This window comes from Corythoichthys intestinalis, chromosome 10 (assembly GCF_030265065.1).
Source record: "Corythoichthys intestinalis isolate RoL2023-P3 chromosome 10, ASM3026506v1, whole genome shotgun sequence".
NCBI lineage: Eukaryota > Metazoa > Chordata > Actinopteri > Syngnathiformes > Syngnathidae > Corythoichthys > Corythoichthys intestinalis.
The window spans coordinates 36477567-36501023 of record NC_080404.1 but is presented as its reverse complement, the minus strand read 5'-3'; the positions used below and the strand labels follow the sequence as shown (position 1 = coordinate 36501023).

Sequence of the window (23457 nt, the reverse complement as noted above, 5' to 3'; positions counted from 1 at the left end):
CTGCGCCCCCATCAACCGGCCTTCAGGGATGGGATGCGGGAACGCACCACCAACCTCACGCCCACAGCCGTCCGCCCACCTTGCCCACGAGTCACAGCCGCAGCCCCCCCAACCGGCACGGCACACCACGGGACCCACAACGACTCTCCCCGGAGGAATGAATGAGTATATGTCTTGATTTAATGTCTTCTAAACAGAGGGTGAGGGAGGAGGGTGGAAGGGAAGAAGTTGGTTTTGAGGAAATGTAGAGCTGGGTGTCATCCGCGTAGCAGTGGAAGTGAATGTTGTGTTTGCGGAAGATGGAACCGAGTGGGAGAATTTAAATAATGAAAAGGAGCGGCCCCAGGATGGAACCCTGGGGCACGCCAGCAGAGACAGGGAGTTACTTGGATTTGTGCGGGACGAATTTGACAAGTTTTGTGCGGTCAGACAGGTAGAAAGTGAACCAAGAATGAGGTGTGTGAGTGATACGAAGGGAGGAGAGCCGGTCGAGAAGGATTGAGTGAGAAATTGTGTCGAAGGCATATTAAACCAAGTGTTCTGTCAGATTAGTATAACGATAATTATACAGCACTTTTGAACACATTGTCGCTCAAGGCGCTTTATAACACTTGTTAATTTATAGGTGTAATTGTGGATTAACCACATTTGAAGTATACTGTATTTCATAAACTTGTTTGGCCACCACCTTTTCAGTATTAAAACGCAGTATTGTCATTGTACCATTTTTTTATAACAAGCATTTTATGGCTGTCAGTATTTCAAGCATACGTCATATTTAATATGACCGCATGAATATTGCATAAATCCATGTCTGAATACAAAACTAGTAGTGGCAGATCTCAAACGGGCTTCGAATTAGTTCGATTTAGTTGCAATAGTTGTTTGCAGTTGCTCTAAACCTCTTCCAATCTTCAGATGTTTGGCTTAATACATCGGTGATTTCGCCCAGGCTTCACTGCGCGCCATCGTGTTTGTGTTCTTGTGACCCAACTCCACAATGCACCAAAAATAGTTCAACAAAGATCCTCCTTTAGACTCGACTCAACACAACTTTATTTATAAAGCACTTAAAAACAACAGCCGCTGAATACAAAGTGCTGTAGAGTGAAGATAAAAACACATACAGTAATAGATTAAAAGTGGTAATAAAACCATCATAAATAATTAACTAGAATTGAACTAATAAATGAGCACGAAAAGAGTTATGAATCTGAAGTGGGTAGATAGAGTAGCCAAAATATTTACTCAAGTAAGAGTAGCGTTACTTCTAAATAATATCACTCAAGTAAAAGTAAAAGTAGTCATCCAAAATTTTACTCTAGTACTGTAAAAGTAAAAAAATATGTGTTGAAAATAATACTTAAGTAATTCGTAACATAGTGAGTAACTGCTTAGAATTATTATTAGGGCTGTCAAAATTATCGCGTTAACGCGCGGTAATTAATTTTTTTAATTAATCACGTTAAAATATTTGACGCAATTAACGCACAGGTCCCGCTCAGAAAGTATTCTGCCTTTTGGTAAGTTTTACAGCAAGGCTTTTTGTGCTGTCCAACAGCGAACTCTTGTGGTCGCTTTGCGACATGGTTTATTATTTTCTTCTTTTCTTTCTTCATTATGGCTGCACGACGTCTCGGGCTGATATTGTTGTGCTTATATGATCCTTGGACAAGATTTGTCCGTAAGTATGGTTGTTGTAAAGAATGTACATATTATGTTAGTAAGCGAAATGTTATATTTTTTGTATGAGACGCTTTTTGTTTATGTTTAGTGAACCTGTATAGCGTGCTAAGCTAACGTTGTTGCTAATGCAATGCTTGTGTACTTTTATTTTGTAGTTTTACGACGGTCTAAATAGGACAATGGTTTGAGGCCTTTTTATTAATAAATCAGATGAAAAAGGAAGAAGTCTAATTATTAAGGCGTCGTTCACTAGCTGTCTAGCTTTGGAAAAAGTAGACGCTTCGGAGTGAGGACAGCATAGACAGATTTAAATGACAGTAGAATGAAATGCCCACTACAGTCCTTATGTACCGTATGTTGAATGTATATATCCATCTTGTGTCTTATCTTTCCATTCCAACAATTTATTTTACAGAATATATATATAATTTACAGAAAAATATGGCATATTTTATAGATGGTTTGAATTGCGATTAATTGCGATTAATTAATTTTTAAGCTGTAATTAACTCGATTAAAAATTTTAATTGTTTGACAGCCCTAATTATTATATATATATATTTTTTAATAATGGTATATTTTTTCTCAGCACAACTTAATCTAAATGAACTGTTATTATACTGTACTATAACCGATTACATGACCATGATAGGCCAAAAAGATGACCTAAAAATCATGAAATTCAGAGAAGAAGAACACTTGAAACATCACCTGCCCAAAGAGCATAAGTGCTCTCTAGTGGGGAAAAACATTCTTACCTCTGATTGGTACAATGGAGTCATGTGGTTATTACTGCCATGTCTCATTGGTGAAAGTGAGACAGCCACTGTCGGCATCTCTGGCAGGAAAAAAAAAGCCAATATGTAGAATAAAGCAGAAAAATGTAACGACTCTATTGTAGCTCAAAGTAGGGGAGCAAGAGTAGTGTTTCTTCTTCACAAATCTACTCATGTAAAAGTGAAAAGTATTGTGTGGTAAAACTGCTCTAAGAAGTACTGTACATTTATCTCAAAAAGTTAAGTAAATGTAATGCTATTTATTATTTATTTTGTAATAAAAGAATTTTCAATCAATAATTTCCAACATTTAATTGTTTTTACAAGGAAATGTGGCATTCATTGGATACAAAATGTTTTTGAATTATGCTTTTTGACGGTGTTCCTCTCTTTATAGTGCCTTCTCCAGCTGGCGGACGCTCCCCTCGCTGTGGAAACTCTCGATGCCACCTTGTCACGGGACACACTGTATCTCCGTCGCTGGTCTCCCGCCCCTTGCTGGACGTCCCCGTTGACACGTTCACCTCCTCCTCCTCTTCCTCTTCTACTTGCTCCAGCATCCTCAGCGGAAGTCAAAGAGGTCGCTCTCCAACAAGGAGGATGGCGAATCCTCGTCGCCAACGCCTGCAGGACGAAGTCAACTTACGCCTACCGTCACCACGTCGGACCCCTTTGGGGGATGTTTTTGAGACCCCCCCAAATGTCACGCTTAATGGACAGTTGTACACGCCTCACTTCCACATCACCACTTTGAACATCTCCAAAGCTAAACCGTCGCTGGGTGAGCATACAACACAAACTTATGTACAAAAAGTCTACACACCCCTCTTCAAATATCAGGTTGACAGGCCTTGTGCCACTACTACTAATAGTACAGTAGTACTACTACTACTAGGGCTGCCACAAACATTAATGATTATTTTTGCGGTTCATATACAATGAAGAAAATAAATATTTGAACACCCTGCTATTTTAAGTTCATCTCACTTAGAAATCACGGAGGAGTCTAAAATTTTCAAGGTAGGTGCATGTCCACTGTGACAGAGATGATCTAAATACAGACATCACAATGCATGATTTTGTAACAATTTATTTGTGTGATACAGCTGCAAATAAGTATTTGAGCACCAGTCTATCAGCTAGATTTCTGACCCTGAAAGACCTGTTAGCACCATTTACCATTAAAAGTCAACCTCCACTCCATGTACCGTATTGGCCCGAATATAAGACGGAGTTTTTTGCATTGAAATAAGACTGAAAAAGAGGGGGTCGTCTTATATTCGCGGTCTAGACATTATACCCATTCACAATGCTAGATGACGCCAGATATCTTTGAAGAGATGTTCTGTCATGACAGATCTCAGCTACTCTCAAGTTTAACCAGTCTGCATTATTCATTCGATCATTTTCCATGTCGCTTTTTATTTTATTGCAATGTTTTTCCTTACTCTGATTTGTTTCAAGACTACAGTTACAGTTAGACTTCACTTTGATGGTTAATGCAATTATTGCAATTTAGTTGTTTTATCACAATAGATTGGTTTATTTACATTTTAAAAACCAGAAGCCATTCATTTACAAATGTGATTGCACTTTAGTTTAAATATTTAAATGTTCAGATATTAAGATTTGAATGAGGCAAAATAACATGCTTTTTCTCGCAAATATATTGTTATGATCATTTGTTTCGGATGAACTGTAATTATTTTCTGTATAAAAAATAATTTGGTGTTCAAAAAGTCTTTTTTCAAACTTCAGTCTTGAAAAAGAGGGGGTCGTGTTATAATCAGGGCCGTCTTATATTCGGGCCAATAGTGCCAATAGGAGTCATGGAAGCAAGTTTTGTGGTCAGATAAGAGTAAAATAGAACTTTTTGGTCATAATTCCACTAAGCATGTTTAGAGGAAGAAGAATCATCAGTACTATCCCAAGAACACCATCCCTACTGTGAAGCATAGGGGTCGTGCTTTGTTTGTGCTTTGTTTTTCTGCGCATGGGACAGGGCGAGTGTGTGCAAACCTGGTGGAAAAACTACAGGAAACGTTTGACCTCTGTAATTGCAAACAAAGGCTACTGTACCAAATATTAACATTCATTTTCTCACGTTTTCAAATACCGTCTTGAGAGACTGAAAATGTGGGAGTCGTCTTATATTCAGGGTCTAAACATTATACCCATTCACAACGCTAGATGGCGCCAGATATCATTGAAGCGAATGCTGAACTTGAAGAGTAATGTTCTGTCATGACAGATCTCAGCTACTCTCAAGTTTAACCAGTTTGCATTATTTTATTGCAATGTTTTTCCTTATTCAGTTTTGTTTCAAGACTACAGTTACAGGTAGACCTCACTTTGATGGTTATTGCAGTTATTGCAATTTTGTTGTTTTAGCACAATAGATTGGTTTATTTACATTTCAAAAACCAGAAGCCATTCATTTACGAATGTGATTGCACTTTAGTTTACGTATTTAAATGTTCAGATTTTAAGATTTGAATGAGGCAAAATAACGTGCTTTATCTCTCAAATATATTGTTATAATCATTTGTTTCAGATGTACTGTAATTATTATCTGTATAAAAATTAATTTGGTGTTCTTTTTTTCAAACTTGAGTCTAGACATGTGCCGGTTACCGGTTTCACGTGGTGTGAAAACGTCGCGGTTTCAAAACCAATAAAATTTTCCGCCAGACCGTAGTACGGTATTCGTCATTTTTCATGTGTCAAAAATGCAGCCAGAAGTGGCGTGGCGCTCACCCCCTCCCGTTTGTTGCTGTGTGTGAAAGTGACTATCGGCTAAACAGCCAGCGAACCCTAAACAAATAATCCAAACTTAAGGCGTTCTTTTCTTCAATTTATTGAGCTCTCAAATCGTGGTAAGTGGAATATACAAAATGAATACATTTAAAACGTTGTACAATTGTATTTTTCCATGTGTGAGTAGCTAAACAGATTAGCTCTATGAAAAAGTTCGCCAAAAACAAAACACATATTTTCCTTTGAAATTCGATATACAAACCAACTAAAAGCTTATAAAAGACGAATGTTAGCCTAGGCTTAGCTGGGAGAGCAACTTCGTCGAGTGTTACAGCCGCAGAGTGAGAAAACAAGCTTGATTCGATTCACTTGAATGAAGGGGGAAAAAAGGCATACCATCAAAGATCGTTAACTGAGGAAAGATGATCTTGCCCTAAGCACAAATCCACGTTCGCTTGATCAAGGAGTGGTCTCACTCCCAATGTTTAAAAAAAAATTTTTTTTTTAGGTGAAACCTTTCCACAACAATATTTACATTTTAACTAACTTATACATTTTTAACTAACTTATTAACTTTTGAATTCTTTGTTCTTTCTAACACAAAGGCATGACATCATGTAGACTAGAGTTGACACAGTGGCTGAAAATGGCGAAACTTCACTTGAGCTTTTCAATCCTCAAAACAATTATGCAGTATAAATTTTTAAAAATTTTATTCAGAAGAGTTTTTACTTTTTTATAGAAATTATTTTGTTCTTGCTCTAAACTTGAGCAACTTGAGCTGTGGCTGTGGGTATAGTCTACGTTATATTTTAATTTTATTTAAAATATTTGTTTTTTTTATTGATAATTTATGTATTTTAACAATACATTCATATTCCAATTTGCAACTATGTTCTGAAAAAACAAATCCTGTTCAATGGAAAAAAGTTATTCTTTTTTAACCCATACATCTCAAAATAACACATTTTGGAGCTATAATTGCAATACCGTGATACCGTGAAACCGCGGTATTTTTGCTCACGGTTATCGTACCATCAAAATCTCATACCGGCACATGCCTACTTGAGTCTTGAAAAAGAGGGGGTCGTCTTATAATCAGGGCCGTCTTATATTCGGGCCAATACGGTACTTATTTGCAGCTGTATCACATAAATAAATCATTAGAAAATCATACATTGTGTTTTTTTTTTTTTTAGATTATTTCTCTAACAGTGGACATGCACATGTTTCATGTGCATGGAGGGGTCTTTTATCTGATAAAAGTTTCAGATAAAAGACCCCTCCATGATTTCTAAGTAGGAAAATTTGTAAAAAAAAAAAATAGCATGGTGTTCAAATATTTATTGTCTTCACTGTATATACATCAAATCGGTCCATATACAAATCACCTTAATGTTATATTACTCTGGGTTTAACATTTTAGCTCTAAATGTGCTTTGGAACCAAAAACTGCACTGAGGAAAGTTGGACTTTGATTATCGAATAGTACAAAAATCAAAATACTGTTTTTTTTTTTTCTGTATTAATAAAAGTATATAAAAAAAATCACATTTAAAACATAGAATATTTTTTTCTTTTTCTTTCTTTCTTTTTTTTATTAATTAAACTAAATTCCAACAAAATAATAATAAAGCGAATATTATATTTTTTGTATATTTAATATCCTGTATGTACCGAAAATATTTTCTATTTTGTTTTTGATTAAAAAAAAAAAAAAAACTGGATAATTTTTAGGTGTACATTACATTATCTCTAGAGGATTAATAGACTAGAAATAGTTTTTGTCTAAATTGACAATCGATTACTTAGCGTTTAGTCAATTGTTCATGGCAGCCTTAACTACTGCTTCTAGTACTAATCGTGTTGGCGGTTTTTTATGTGCAGGTATGAGCATCTCAGGCGGAATTGAGTCAAGAGTTCAGCCCATCATCAAGATTGATAAAGTCTTTCCTGGGGGAGCGGCGTCAATGAATCCTGCCCTCAAGGTACTGTAGTATTACAAGCAAACCAACTGGCTGCCATTGACGACGATAAACAGCCAATCCGTTTGGGCTCCCGTTTGAAACGGACTGGACATCTATTGCCGCCAATGGCACAGAATCAACCTTACCTTATCAATTGCTACGACTTCTATTACTCTCTTTTTCCGCAATCATGCTAAAAGCACTAAATGAGCCTAAAGAGGATGAAGATAATGTGACTCAGATTAGGTTGTCATCTACCTCATTCAAATAAATGACTTTTTTAATGCACTTTTTAATCCCCTATTTGCGTAAATGGATCCAAATCTTATCATGCTGCCGTCATGAGCGCCTGCAGAGTTGAAATAAAAAAAGACACTTTTTTTGGTCTGTCTAAACTTGATTCCTTGCCAAATGAAGGGAAGTGACAATAACTGAGGAGTGAAAAGGAAGACACACCTGATTAGTGGACATGACACAATGGTGTGTGTTTCTAACCTACACACAGGTGCTTCCTCATCCTTAAAAAAAAAAAAAATAGGAAGATTACATCAGAGGAAGTAGCTCTCAACACACTGATACCATCCAGCAGGAAACTCTGTGTTTATTTTTGAATTGAAGTGAATGGAAGAGAAGCTAAGAAACAGTTTACTGCATGTTCAAATGAACAATAACAATCATTAGATACAGTACTGTATCTCTTATCCTTACCTAGTAATGGAAGAGCAGGAGTGACAAAATAAATAAAACAAAATATACATAAATTGTACCTATTAATATTTTACCATAACAGTATTTATATTTATTTCAAGATGTATTTAAAAAATTTAGTTTGGGGTCGTGCAATGCATGCTCATTGCAACGTAATGTGACTTTATACAAAGGTCATGCCCAGAGTTTGATGGGAGGTTTACAGATGGAATTATTTCATTATGCTCAAGGTAGTGCCAAACTGAAATATAAAAAAAAATGGCAATAAATGAATTTTAAAATGTAATTTAAAAATGGAATATATGTTTGAATATACGAATAAAAAATGGAATAAGCAAATGATGAACTGAAAGTTAAAATGAATATATGTACAGTAAATTCAGAATAAATAAAACCTATTTTTATCTCAACTGAAAGTTGAAAAAAAAAAAAATTAAACCAGAAATGACTAATTTTCGGACGGTAAACCGCTACTTTCTCCCCCGTACTTTTAACATTCAGTGTGTCTTTTTTATGGCTTTTTGCAGGCTAATGAGCTGCATGTATTTTAATAATACAATGTGGATACCCATAGTATGAACAATACGTTTTCCTGTAAAATTTGGTGGCTGCACCTTAGTAAAAAAAAAAAAAAAAAAATTACAACATATGAAATAAAAAAAAAATTAAATACATGAATTGAATTGAATTGAATAAATAAAATATGATAATAAAAGATCAAATTTAAATAGATACAAAAAACTAAATTAACAAAAAAAAAAAAGACATACATTTCCTGATATAAATAAATACTTAAATAACAGTTAATGACACATTTCTTTATTTTGACACTCATGAAAATTCCTACTTTGTAGTAAAAACTCAACAAAAACAAGTGCATTGTAATCTTAAGCGATTGCCAAAATCTGACACTTCAAGATCTAACTTACACATTTGTAAAGGAAAATCCCTTTAAAAAAAAAAATGTACCAAAATCAGGGTTTCAACAGCAGAAGCGAGTTCAATTTAAGGATCCGCTGAAACCTTGTGAAATGATTCAACATGTTTTGCGCCAAAGAAATCAGTAAAAATGTTTGAAAACAAATCGCTCTAAAAAATGCAACTGTAATTTACTGTACTTAACAATACAGTACTTGATTCAAATAACGTTGATGCCACGCCAACAAGAACTCAATGATGTTGCCAGCCACTCCCAGCTGAAAATGCATTTAGATGTCAAGTGCCGCACCAAACCAATGAAGCAGTTTGAACCTTTTAATTGTTGAAGCATGGATTTCTAAACTAATAAATAAAATATTTCTGATTTTAACAACAGGCCGGCTACGAACTTCTACGTGTGGACGACGAGAGTTTGGAGGGCGTCACCCACCGGCATGCTGTCGCCGCCATTCGCCGCGCGTTCAGCAACAAGGCCAAAGACCCCATGGTGCTGAGGGTCAAGATACCCGCTGACATCAAGTGACGTCATCGTTCATAAAGTTAACATGCGGCGACCAGTCTGTTAGAAAAGAGATAATCCCAGGCTGCGCTATGAGATTTATGGCCAGATTAAAACTGGTGTATTATGTCAAAAACCAGGATTTGTAGATGATTGCAAAATGGCTGCCGGCGATAGTTGGCGCTGGCTGGATTTTCGTCTGGCGCAAATTCTGCCCGCTCTGCAGCAATCTGCCACTTTAGGTCTTTAATTACATATTAGGACCATGGATTAGAGCGGGTGAGGCCATGACACACTTTCACAGTTGAGAGAAATTGTACTGTACATTTTATGTTTCAGTGCCTTTGACAGCGCTAGATGTCCAATCCATTTTGAACTGTGAGGGGGATTGGCACCATTAATGGCAGCCAATGAGGCAAGACTAATTTAAGACCATTTAGAAGAGAATTCATGCCAATTGCAGAGCAAATTATGCAGCCACACAAAATGTTGTGCATCTCACAACAAAAAAATCAATAACTCCTAGAATGAAAATTTCTCAGACACAATGCATTGCAATTTAAGATGGAAGAAATTTAAACTCTACCAAGCAATATTCAAAACCTTTTTGAGACATTTTGCTGAGATAAGTCAAATGGGGATTTTTAAAAGGGTAATATAATACGAAGGGGCTGTGAGATAACAATAGAACCGTTATGTGGCAAGATAACAAATATTAATAAAGTTAACAAAAAAATAAATCACATTCATGAGCAATTATCGAAAATAGATCGAAAATTACGAACATTTCCGATAGTATTCCGGAAACAGCCGAATGGGGCGGAGACGTCACAACAAGGAAACAAAAGGTCGAGGCAGGTGCCATCGTTGTTTATTGACGAGAGAGTTGCGTTCGTGTTTTATCAAAAAATCGCTAAAATAGTTCAAACCTGTCATGCTATGTGGTGTACAAATAGCCATTTGTCGGAATGTAGTACCCATGAGTTCCCGAACGTGAGAAAAAGAGCTAGACTACGCAGACAATGAGTGAAGTTCGTCCGTGCTAAGAGGGCTAATTGTGCAGACCCAGCCTCCGGCACGGTTTTGTGTGGTGCGCATTTTACACCTGAAAGCTATTCGAACTATGGACAAATGAAATCAGCTAAATGTACTGAGATATCAAGAAAGAAGACAATGACTGGCTCTGATGAGACCACCCCACCACCCCAGGCTAACCAAAGGAGCGGAGCAGCCAAGCTCGAAATGGCCAGAGTGTGTACTCTTTTATAATAAAAAACATATCACGCATTGGATATAGGACTGGACACATGTATAAATTATCGCTCGTAAAATATATAGAACAAATCCTCGAATCCCATTCATATTTGTGTCTGTTAGCAGAGCAAAAACCTATAATAATTATTCTATACATTACTTTATTTTGCTGTCACGGTGTATCAGCTTCACGAAAAAGAAATGCAAAACAAACCATTCGGTGTTTCCCACACGATCTGTTGCCGGTGTTTCATCAGTGTGATTGCTCCCCTCAATGATCCTTTCATTAGGCTGCATTGGCTTTCGCTTGGGCTTAAATTGATAACCCAAAACACCAAAGAAAGGTTCATAACGCTCCTCGTCACCATTAGAAGAACGTTCGTTACGTCGGATTCATCGCTGCAACTAGAAACAAAATTGTCCGCCATTATCACCGCCATTCAGTAATAAGCACTGAGCCGGTTGTATTCTTCTTGTGACATCAAGCACACAATATGCTAGATTTCTGGGATCTCGGGGCCGGTCGTTTTAGCTTGACAATCAATCCAAATTTCTATCATTTTCTTGGTGTTGCGATGTGTGTATTTACACGAAGTGGCATGATATGAATCCAAAAGGCATGCGTTTATGGAAAAATGATGGCATATTAGCATTTCCACAGGTGTTGTAATACCCTTTAAGACCCTGCAGGACCCTGTTTAAAGCAACACTAGGTCACTGTTCAACTTTGATAAAATATTTTCATAACAGTTGTAATGATATGTCGACTGAGATGAATGACACCTCTTTTATATCTTGAGGGGGTTTGTATCGCTTTCACCAGCACTAATTAACTTTGAGGAGGGTGGCAGAAAACCTGGGGGGTTTAGCCAAACGGTTCCTAACCGTCATATGCTATTGTTTAGCCACAACTGGATTAATTACCTTATTACTAGTCATCATTCACACAGCTGCTGGAAACAGAAATGTTGTTTAAACCATCTGCAGGCGAACGGTAAATTATGATTTTACGACACTATGCGGGTGTGCACTGGTCCTCATGGAAAACTCAGTCTTCCTTAAGCCAAAACACTACCGCTGTTGTCTACCGGCGTTGCCAAAATTGACCAAAAATGAAAAGTTACTTAGTTTTGCTTGAACAAATTGATTTAAATACTGTATTTTCCGCACTATAAGCCTTAAATTTTCTCAAAAGCCGACAGTGCGCCTTATATATGAATCAATATTGAGCCCCAACAGTTTTTGTTTTGTTGTTTTTTGACAGATTTATACAAATTTGCAAACAAAAACGGGCTTACAATATGTATGGCGGAAAACACAGACAAGACTGAAAAAGCAGTTTCTGCTCTTGCACTCCTCTATAGAAGAAACTGCTGTATTTTAAGCCAAAAGAACTGTTGTGTTTGATAGAACAATATGTCTATATGCTGCCATAGCAGATTCATGGCACATGAATCCCCCGAACGATTTTTAATTTGTCCGTTTTACCCTGGAAACCCCTGTTTACAGACGTCGAGCAACCGCTTTTTTTTCAACCCAGCCATAAAACGAAGGTAATTAATTATGATTAATATTCAAAATGTCTGTCATTTTTAGCCTAGAATCATTAATTGATGTCTAATATTTCGTTTAAAAAAAAAGACTTTAAAAAAGTATTCACTCGCATATTTCAAACTTTTAAACAAATTACGTCACAATGAAAAAAATTATAAGTGGTAAAAAAGTCACGGATATTTACCTCATTACTATCACTTAATTGTATTTTTTTTTGTTGTTACTGTCGCATTTTCTCCGATATGTTAGATGACAAATAATCGATCCAAACAAAGAAAAATTGGGAAAAAAAAAAGTTTAAAAGGGTAAATATATGAAAAAGAAAATCTCGACCACTCCTCGATGTCTGCAATTTCTGCATCGCGACCCTTGTTATATTACCATGTTTCACCCATAAAATCCCCCAAAATCCAGCTGTGGCCATTTATAGCAGTGCCTTCACACTCAAGTGATACATGCTACATGGAGTTTTTGGATCGAAACAAGGTAAGTACGTGATAATTTCTCGTTAAAGCTATGGCGTCTTTAATTCTTATCTCGCGTGCTCTCACCTGAAGATAGGATTTTGCTGTTAAAACATTTTTTTTCCTTTAAGTGCCCTCCTGTTCAAATTTTTTCTCCCCTCAGAAAATTGAGATTTTAAGCTTTCCAATGATGTATCACGCATGCATATCGGACACTTTTGAAATTTGGCCAAATTAGGGGTCTCTGAGCGGAACTTCAAGTCACCTGAGTGTTTTCCGCCCTATATTACTTATATTGTGATTGGACTAACATTTAATCCTTTAAGGTCCGGACCTTTTTTGTCTGATTTTACATGCCTTTGATATTGCATTTATATTTCAAAGAAATAATGGTTCACAATGGCCTGGTTTGGTTCCTTTTTTCAGGACACCTTGAACTTCATGTTCAAACTATTGTTTTCTTTACTGACCAATTATAAATCAACATTTTGGGACCAAAAAGACAGACAATTCTGCCAAACATTTGAATAAATAGTTTTATATTTGATAATTCAACAAAAGCAGCAGGTATTGTCATAGGCGTTTTTGCCCTTTATACATGCTCTGGTCAAATACAGTGCATATATTGCATCTAAAACAAAAAGGGTGACTGTTGAAAAGAAAAAAAAGGTCCCCTCCACTATACGATATAAATGTTGCACTACATGTTTTATCTTGCTGTTTTGTTCACATTCCCTTTAGCGCAGCACCGTCTAATGGATGCATAAAATAACCCTAGCTTTTGCTGTAGCGTTTATTCTATGCGCCTTATAATGCGCCTTATATGCACCTTATATATGGAAAAAGTTTTAAAATATGTCATTCATTGAAGGTGCGCCTTATAATCCGATGCGCCTTATAGTGCGGAAAATACGGTACGTTTGCTCACTGTTGTTGCTTTTTTTTTTTTTTTACAGAAGCGTATAGCTGCCACTCAAAACAACAACAAAAAAGACCAGTATCACGTTATTACATAATAATATGTAAAAATGGGAAAAATATCATTAAAAACGTCATCATTATCGTGTAAAAACATGAAATTTACTGTATATAAAAACTTGTATGTAAACCTGTATGTAAAAACGTGATTACCATCATGTAAAAACATGAAAATTTATCACATTGAAAGAGGAAAACGCAGACATGCTAATGATTTGAACAATTTGAAATGTTTAATTTGAAAGTTTTATTTCATACTTGGGTTGAGACATGTTGAGATTTTAGTTATTAAGCACTGTGGGTGGTGTTAAAATAACAAAGACGGAATTTAATGTGAATGCATTTCACATTTTTAGATGGCAGTTATAACATTTTAATATGATAGTTTTCACGGATTTGACATGCTATTTAATCACATTTTTACATGATATTTATCACATTTTTACATAATTATCATGTTTTTAGATGATAACTAGCATGTAAAAACGTAAAAACTCATTAACATTTTAATTATCATGTTTTTTACATGATTGTATCATGTTTTCATGTTTTTACATGATAATTATCATGTTCTTACATGAGTTTTCACATTTTAGCATGATGCTTTTGACGTTTTTACATGATAATTTGACATTTCTACATGATCTCATCTACAAGCGTGATAACTATCATGTGAAAACATAAAACTGGACTTTTTCTGGAGGGGCGAGGGGTATGGCAGCAATACGCTTCTGGAGTTTTAAACCACTCTTCAAGTAGCTGCTAAAAACTAAAAACCAATTTGCTATTTTCATAATAGCGCCTTGTCAGTTGGTACTTTGCTACATTCTTTTTTTTGAAGGGCCCTAAACTACACATCTACCCTTTTGGGGTAAAATGTAAAAAAAAAACAATTTAGTTTAAAAAAAAAACAAAAACAAAAAAAACATTTGAAATCTAAAAAATAAGGTAATAAAAGAAAAAATTAACTTCTTACCTCTCACAGATGACTGTTCCCACCTGCAATAAATAAGCTGCCTCGGCCACTCCACTGGATGTACATATACGACACATGAAATGGTTAATGTCCAAAAATAAAGCATACGAAAAAGTCCACTCTGCTTGAAGGTGTGACAGTTTACTCTTTACTGAAAAAAACAACACACATCATTTATACAAGAAATGTACACATTTACATGAACAACGTCGATTTGGTCAATCGAACGTGACGTAACAGAAGCAAATGTAAAAAAGGATAATTAAAAAAAAAAAAAAAAAAAAAAAAAAAAGATTATGAGTTGGGGTTACTTTGGTCTCGAGTCACAGTGGCTACATTTGAAATGTCCATATCCCACATGTCTTTTACAGTCAAGTCTTTGACATATTTACACTCATAACACAAGGAACAGTCGGAAACCCCGGTGGAAGCATTTTATAATACTACCAATTAGAATGAAAATCTTTATTGGGGGGTTTATTTTCGCGGGCTTTCTTTCTAAATCACCCTCTGAGGTTTTACATCTTTAGACATTAGGACTGCCACCATTAATCAACTAATCGATTGTCAAATTAATTGACAACTATTTTGATAGTCGACATTGTTCACCTATAAATTGTCCGGATCCTCTTTTAGGAGCTTGTTAAATGTAAATAGTATGTTTTATTAAATTAAAATAATAATAATAATAATAATAATTTCCCTTATTATCAGGTTTTAAAATAAATTGAAAAAGAAAACAATAGTCGACATACGTTTTAAAGTAAATTGAAAAAAAAAACAACAACTAAATATTCTATTATTCTTTTAATTAAAAAAAAAATATATAAATTGGGAAAAACCATATTCTCTGCAGTCTTCAATGCAAGCAGTAATTGACGTATTGCTCACAAACTCATCCATTTAACACTTTCATGCACAATTTTATTTTCTTTTTTTTTTTTTTAATACATTCATATAGGACAGTGATCTTAAACCTGCTGCCCAGGGGCCAATTGCGGTCCATAGTGCAATATTTTACGGGCCCATCTGACATCATATAATAGTATCAGTGTTGTCTGCACGTATTTTGTGACAGGCAATAAAAGAAAATGTAAAAATAATTTTGAATAAAATGAATGAACTAACTGAAAGATACATTTTGGGGGAAAAAGATTGATTGAAATAGCAATAAAAAAAAAAGCCAGGAGTAATAAAAAAAGTAAAAATTCCAAATTGCAAAAATAATATATATCGGAAAACATAGACAAGACTGAAAAAGCAGTTTCTGCTCTTGTACTCCTCTTTAAAAAAAAACTGCTGTATTTTAAGCCCAAACAACTGTTGTTTGATAGAACAATATGTCTATATGTTGCCGTAGCAGATTCATGGCGCATTAAGCCCTGAACTATTAATTTGCCCGTTTTACCCTGAAACCCCCCGTTTACAGACGTCGCGCAACCACTTTTGTTTCAAACCAGCCATAAAGCGAAGGTAATTAATTATATTTATTATTCAAAATGCCTATCATTTTTCACTTAGAATCATTAATTGATGTCTAACATTTCATTAAAAAAAAAGACTTTAAAAATTATTCACTCACATATTTTAAACTTTTAAAACAAATTACGCTTATCAAATCAAAAAAATGGAGTCTGTAAAAAAGTCACGGATATTTACCTCATAACTATCGCCTAATTGTATTTTTTTTTTCAGTCGCATTTTTTCCGATATGTTAGATGATAAATAATCGATCCAAACAAAGAAAAATTGGGGAAAAAAAACATTTAAAAAGGTAAATATATGAAAAAGGAAATCTTGACCACTCATTGATGTCTGTGATTTCTGCATCGCGACCCTCGTTATATTACCATGTTTCACCCATAAAATCCCCCCAAAAATCCAGCTGTGGCACTTCACAGCTGTGTCTTGACACTCAGTGATACATTCTACATGGAGTTTTTGGATCGAAACAAGGTAAGTACGCAATATTATCTCGTTAAAGTCGTGGCGTCTGTAATTCTGCTCTTGCGTTCTTGTGTGCTTTCACCTCCAGATGGGGTTTTGCTGTTTATTTATTTATTTATTTATTTTATTTTATTTTTTTTAAATGCCCTCCTGTTCAAAAATTTTCTCCCCCCAGAAAATTGAGATTTTAAGCTTTCCAATGATGTATCACACGTGTATATCGGACAATTTTGAAAGTTGGCTAAATTGGGGTCTCAGAGCGGAACTTCAAGTCACCTGAGTGTTTTCTGCCATATACATGTAAAATCTTCATTAAATGAATTAAAACCAATAGTAATAATTTTTTGCAAAAGAAGACAATTTCCGGTAAATGTATTTATTTGATTTTGTTTTGTTTTTTCAATTTCTTGTAACCTCAAAAAGCTTGAACTCTTTGGCTGCCATTGACGGCATACGATACAGTTACAGTACATAGTAGTTACTTAAACTCAACATTTTTCAGCGTCTAATTTTATTAAAGCCCAGAGTAATTAGTCAACTAATCGCAAAAACAATGAATCGACTATCAAAATAATTGTTTGTGACAACCCAAATAGCCAAATAGAATTGGCATTTTAAACCCACACTGATAGTGTTGATAAAACAAGAAAAAAAAAGGAGTAGGTGCTTTATTCATATCTCTATATAAAAATACACAACCTTCATGATATAGATATCCTTTTCCTTATATATTTCGTCTATAAAAATTAAAATCTCTCAGGCTGGGTAAGAAAAATAAGAGTTAAAGTCTGTTTTGTGTCAAATTGAAACTATTGTGACTTTTCAGGCTGCTGGAAGCTAAATAAAGCCCGTTAGTAGGAACAAATAAAAAAAAAAGTGAGCATAAAAGCGCACCTCAAGTTCAAAGAGCAGCCTAAAGAAGAAGAGACTAAGAAAGTCCATTTTTAGTTTTGGAACGCAGCTAAAAATAGACCGGCGAATGGAAGGCAGATGCCGAAAGCGAGAATCATCAATGCAGCCGCGCTTTATTTTCTCTCAATGGCAGATGATTAAAAATTTAGGGTCAAATTAACACACTCGCTGCCATTGACGGGGATAGATGTCCAAACGTGGCTGGTTTCATCCTTCTGCTGTAAATTTCAATATGTTTGTCATAGATGTCCAATCGATTTTAAGTGGGAGGGTCTAGCTAACACCTTACTATCAAAAATGTACTTTGAGAGGACGTTTGTTATTTTCAGTTGCAGTTTGCATTTCCCCCCTACCTGCTAGACTATGTATGCCCCATAAATTATGTCCGGTCCTGTTCAGTTCCTCCCAGAGTGTTTGTGGGGAGTACTGGACCAGGGACAGCCTACAGAGAACCGGATCCTGAGGATTTGGACCTGGGCGCCTCCCCGATTCGCTCAACCTTTGCAAGGCTCTTTGCGACCAAGAACAGCTTCTCGACACTAAACACATTCCAGGACACGAAGATGGTGGCGATGTTGAAGTTTCCGTACAGATAACTTCTGCCACTTTCCCGATTTAAAGTTCAGTAACCTTTGGAAGATTTGGTGGTACAGGGTCTCTGCAGGGTTCTACAAGCCAAATTTAAGGTTTTTTTTTTCTTAGACCGTAATGAATACAATTTAAGACCCATTTCACATGGATACCGGCAAAAAACGTACAAAAGGTTTGAAGTAGAGATCAATCGGCATCCCAATCGATCGGGTCCGATCACGTCATTTTCAAAGTATCGGAATCGGCAAAAAAATATCGGACATGCCTTTTTTTAATATATATATATATTTTTTTTAATTAAATCGTTTTCTAATTGTATTTAACGTTACAGACATAATATGTTACACTCATCCAGAGTCTTTAGTTTAGGCTTAAGGTAGGGTTATAAAATTTATCCCGTTAACGGCGGTGATTAATTTAAAAAAAAATTTATCACGTTAAAATATTTAACGCAATTAACGAATGCGCTGCACGACCCACTCACGCATTGTCGCGTTCAATCTGTGATGGCGCTGTTTTACCTATATATGGAGCTAAAAGGCAGCGTAAAATGAGTAGAGTGAATTTTGGCAGGCTTTGGAGCCTTTTTTTAATTGGCTAAAGCCTTACAATCCCTCTCCGTACGATTAGAAATATCGTGGGAAGCAATGTGGGGAAGAAAGATAGTAATTGATCTTTTTCTTAACACCCTATGTTATTTCCCAACGCAGAGAAGATATATCAATTGGTACCACTACGCACAGTCATGGTTGCACTTCCCATCATGCATTTGGGCAGAACAGTTAAATGGCGACAGTATCATTTACTGAAAGCTCAACAAATACACTAGATGGCAATATTTAGTCACAATATACAAAGTCACAAGTCTTTCTATCCGTGGATCCCTCTCACAGAAAGAATGTTAATAATGTAAATGCCATCTTGAGGATTTATTGTCATAATAAACAAATACAGTACTTATGTACTGTATGTTGAATGTATATATTCGTCCGAGTTTTATTCATTTTTTTCTTAATGCATTGCCAAAATGTATATGATCGGGAAAAATTATCGGGAATGATTGGAATTGAATCGGGAGCAAAAAAAAAAAAAAAAAAGCAATCGAATCGGGAAATATCGGGATCGGCAGATACTCAAACTAAAACGATCGGGATCGGATCGGGAGCAAAAAAACATGATCGGAACAACCCTAGTTTGAAGGAAAATTGGAGGCCCTGAATTACTTGCAAAGTACAGGTGGGAATCTTGTGGCACCTAACGATTCGATTACGATTCGATTATAAATCGATTATTGATGCAACCCCCAAGCTATAAGCTGCTTTTAATTTTTCGGACATTAGTTTAAAAAAATGTACAAATATACTCTCAGGCTTAAATAAACTACTATTTCAGTATCAAGTTAACAGTTCAACAGTAAATAAAATACTCAAGTCCAAATTCTGGATCAGCAGCTTTAAACTACATTCAATTAATTTAATGTTGTGAATCAGCTGTTAAAGTTATTCCATAATTTCCCTTCCGTCTACTTTTGACATGTGAAAGTTTTAAAACCGTATCATTTAAAGATTTAGGAGTATTTTACATAAAAAGTTAATTATATTCACTTGGAAGGTTCGCTACAACAGCCTTCCAGAGAAGTCTACCGCTTTAAGATATTGGCTGTTTACTAACGCCGGCGAGTGTGTCATTTCGCATCTAGTTTTCTATACATGTGCTAATGCCGCCGAGTTTTTTATGCTATGCTTACTAAACTGTCAACACGCAACTGCGCACACACAGCAAAACCTGCTTGTGATTGATAAATTCTGACCAGCACAGGTAGTTCCGCTTTGTACTTACTCAAAAATCGAAACATTTAAAAGCGAGACAAAAATTTCTTCATGTTCTAAATAAAAGTAAGATCAATATTTCCCTTCCAAATTGAATTTAAGACCTTTTATGAGATTTTAGGAGAATATTAGACATTTAAAGGCCTTAAATCCAAAAATTTTTTAGACCTTTTTAGACTTTTTTAGACACTGCGGCTACCCTGTGGTATTTTTGGGACTGGATACATATTCATGTGCTGACCCAACTTTCATTGATGGCAACGCGAACCCTGAAAGTCATCACCAAGCTTGACAGATGCAGCCTGTCCTACTCAAAATCGAGGACGTCTACGAAGATCTCGGCATTTCCTAAATGTCGGCGGTTATAAAATCTGCCACCTTCATTTAAAGGACACACTTACATACGTATGTGTCACCATGACAGTGGGAAGCAAATATATGGATTTTCAAACACATGAGAAAACCTTTGGCTACAATATCTTCAATGGGGATGAAGCCGCAATGTCTACAACTGCATTATATTGAGTAGGTTCAACTTGCAGAAGGCAACTAATATGATTGTCTGTTAACTCCACCCCAGTAAGTCAGAGAAAGTCCCAGAATGGCCTGGCCCCACCTGACCCAGAAGCCTCATGTCTCCCCAAAACAGCCAATTGAGGACATTCAGGCAACTGTGCCTCAAGATGAAAGCAGACCTCCAGAAAGCTCCTTGGCAAAACTTATGCCATTTAGCACAAGCAGGTTATAGACTGAAGATGTACTTGCTCTCATGAATTTGGATGAAAATCTGGCCTACGCAGACGTCTTCACTCTGTATGTGAATGGAGGAATAAAGCCAGCGCAAAACAAGCTGGCCTTCTCCTAAAAAAAGGAGGAGCTTGATTCAAGATGAAAAGCAAAAAGAATAATCATTTCTTAGTTGTTTTTGATGTTTCTAGGTGTGAGTTTGGGGGTTATTTTTTGATATTTTGAGGGGAAAAAACTACACAAGAACTGACTTAACGTGACAACGAATGTTAATTCGCTGCGAGCCCTCCCACTTCAAAAGGATTGACGTCTATCATCATTTATGGCAGCTGATGAGTAAAGAACAACTTGCTTTCTACCCTCTTTAACTCTTTCAGTGCCAGTCCTCTCTATTGAACTTATTGGCTTTGTAACATAAACATTCACTGGGCATTTTTTTAAATTAAATATGAGACTTTCTTCTTTTCTCCATAGACTTCACTATCAGTTTACAAGAAAGCTCCAAAAGACATTGCGCCAGAGCTTCCCGGGTCGATCAGGGCGTCATGGAAGTTTTCACTGCGATTAACTCAAACACGCTGCGTTCTATCACCTGATTTAGGTGGAAGCAGGACAAAGATTTTTTTTTGTGCATACAAGGAGGCAGGAATGCCTCAGGAGTGATTTGGTCGAGGATTCAAGGTAATTATTATATAAAATAGCACCGTGGATGCACTTTGAAACGTTATTTTACCGTTAAATTAGCGTAACTTTAACTTGAAATATTTACGTAAAATGAATGATAACTGCCTGTTTTTTTTTGCTTTTATCCAAGAATCTGGACTGTTTTACGTTCATATCGATAAGAATTCTGGCATTTACACATTTATTTATAAGAATTGTCAACTTAAAAAGCCCTTCGTTTTGTGATGGCCGCCATGTTGGATGTTGTATCCATACAGAACAGCTTACCTTTACATTCAAATAATCAGGTAATTTTCGGCCAACTGCCCGTTATTTTGGCAAAAAAAATAGTAATTTTGACATTTTTGCCTCCAAACAAAAAATTGGGCTTTTACGTGTTTTATTTTATGTAACATTTCAATCTAAAAACGACGAAGGCCTGAGGGCCAGCAAGACGTGCTGAGGCAATAGTGACATCGGAATTCAACCTAAATAAGTTTCGATTGTATATAGAAAAATGAAAATTTGCTTTTGTTGAGTAAAATTAAGATGATTCTGCATGCTTTCCTCAAGTATTAAGTTTCTGAATGTTAAAATTGAGTGATTTATTAGCTGTTGAAAAATGATGTCAAATTGCACTAAATTAAAAAAATACTATTTTGGGCAAAAACCTTTATGTTAAATATTGCTATTGATCCTGAAAATATAGGTGATTATCTCTGCATTTGGTGATTTTTGTGCATCTAGCGTAAAATCTGAGAATTTTATAGCCATTTTACGTTTTGTTGTACTTATATAAAAAATAATTCATCAGGATTTTATTAGGGAATTTTTTGATGGAGACTCATATATGCCTAAGGGAGGTGCCTGCTTTGGTTTTGAAAATATTAGAATTTTAAGTTTATGAAAACAGGCCCCGTGCCCCGTCAACTGAGAGTGAAGTCTATGTTTCCTCACACAAAAAACTCCTTTCTATATTAACTTGTTTTTAGTATTATGCAGAAGTTTGTTTAGTTTCTCTCTATTTTTTTTTGACGCAAAAAAATTAAAACAACAAGCTTTTTGTGAAAAGATATTTTTAGTACAACAGTGACTTTGACACTACAAACTATGTTTTATTGACACAAACATCTGAACAATTTTTTCATTCTATAAAGCAGCAACAAAAACACTATGTGCTTTGAATGGCAAAAATAATCTCTTTACAAATGTGAGCCATTCCACTGAAAGCAGACCCATGGAAAAAAATGACAGGAAATGTTGTCATTGGTGCTCTATTTTTTGGATTCTAGTTGACTAATTTACACGTCACTGGCACTGAAAGAGTGACATAATAGGCTGGCCGTTATGTTTAAAGTGTGTTTGAATCACGTTGAAAGCATGTGGACTTGCCAAAATATTCACGTGTAGATACTTTTAAAAAACTCTATATCATTACACATTTTCACGCATCGTTAGTTTCTCTTGTACGGTTCACAGTAATTTAGAACGTTGGATTCTACAGTCTCCTATCAACAGGAGCGTTTTTCGCAGTTTTGCGAAATTTGAAAGCGCAAAAAGCAACCTGACTGAGTTAAGGAAAGTAGGCTAATGTATTAGTTTGTGTTGTGACTCGCTATCACCCCTGTAGGATTGGAGCGGTACTATATTGACATGCTTAGTCTAATATTCCCATCCAAAATACACAACACAACATGAAGTAGCAGATGTGTGGGCGTTATCATAACATGACATGCATGCTTGTGCCCTGTTGTTTTGTGGAAGAAAATGTGCACATAGTAGATTTTTTTTTTTTGCAACAATCCATAATCCTACCCTGATTTGAACACTTCCCAGCTCTTCAGAAGAAACCGTTTTTGTGCTGACCCTATAGTGTCGGAGTCTTTAAAAAAAGTGCAGGTGAAACACTGTATGAAAGATCACGAAGAGTGCAGCAGTAGAGGAAGAACACACCTTTGGGAGCTGCTCGAGAGGTAAAGCCAGCCGTGTTTTTTTTTTCCTTGCAAACACGGCTTGTTCAGATCTCCGTGGCGGTGATCTCCTCAAAATGGATGTCGTTGCTGCCGCTGTGCACCTCGTAGTCGTCCATGTCCCTGTTCTCCAGCTCAAGACTCAGCTCCCTCATCACACGTTCCAGCTCGCGATTCCGTCGGTACATTTGGATGTAGTTCTGCTGTAGCTGCTTCTGGTAGCGGATTACCTGAGGAGCA

General features: G+C 35.9%; 2 protein-coding genes across 2 annotated transcripts in view; one reads left to right on the top strand and one right to left on the bottom strand.

Annotated features, from left to right (window-relative positions):
• The window catches only part of LOC130922658 (PDZ domain-containing protein 7-like), a 49682-nt gene extending 40326 nt beyond the window's left edge, over window positions 1-9356 (top strand). The window contains exons 15-17 of the mRNA XM_057847574.1: window positions 2860-3243; window positions 7107-7207; window positions 9210-9356. Coding sequence (XP_057703557.1) covers window positions 2860-3243; window positions 7107-7207; window positions 9210-9356 — 632 coding nt within the window. The remainder of the gene's footprint in view (window positions 1-2859; window positions 3244-7106; window positions 7208-9209) is intronic.
• A 5336-nt stretch (window positions 9357-14692) lies between these two features.
• LOC130923443 (leucine zipper putative tumor suppressor 2 homolog) overlaps window positions 14693-23457 on the bottom strand; it is an 80107-nt gene continuing 71342 nt past the window's right edge. Inside the window, exon 9 of the mRNA XM_057849162.1 lies at window positions 14693-23447. Within this exon, the coding sequence (XP_057705145.1) occupies window positions 23265-23447 (183 nt within the window). The 3' untranslated portion in view covers window positions 14693-23264. The remainder of the gene's footprint in view (window positions 23448-23457) is intronic.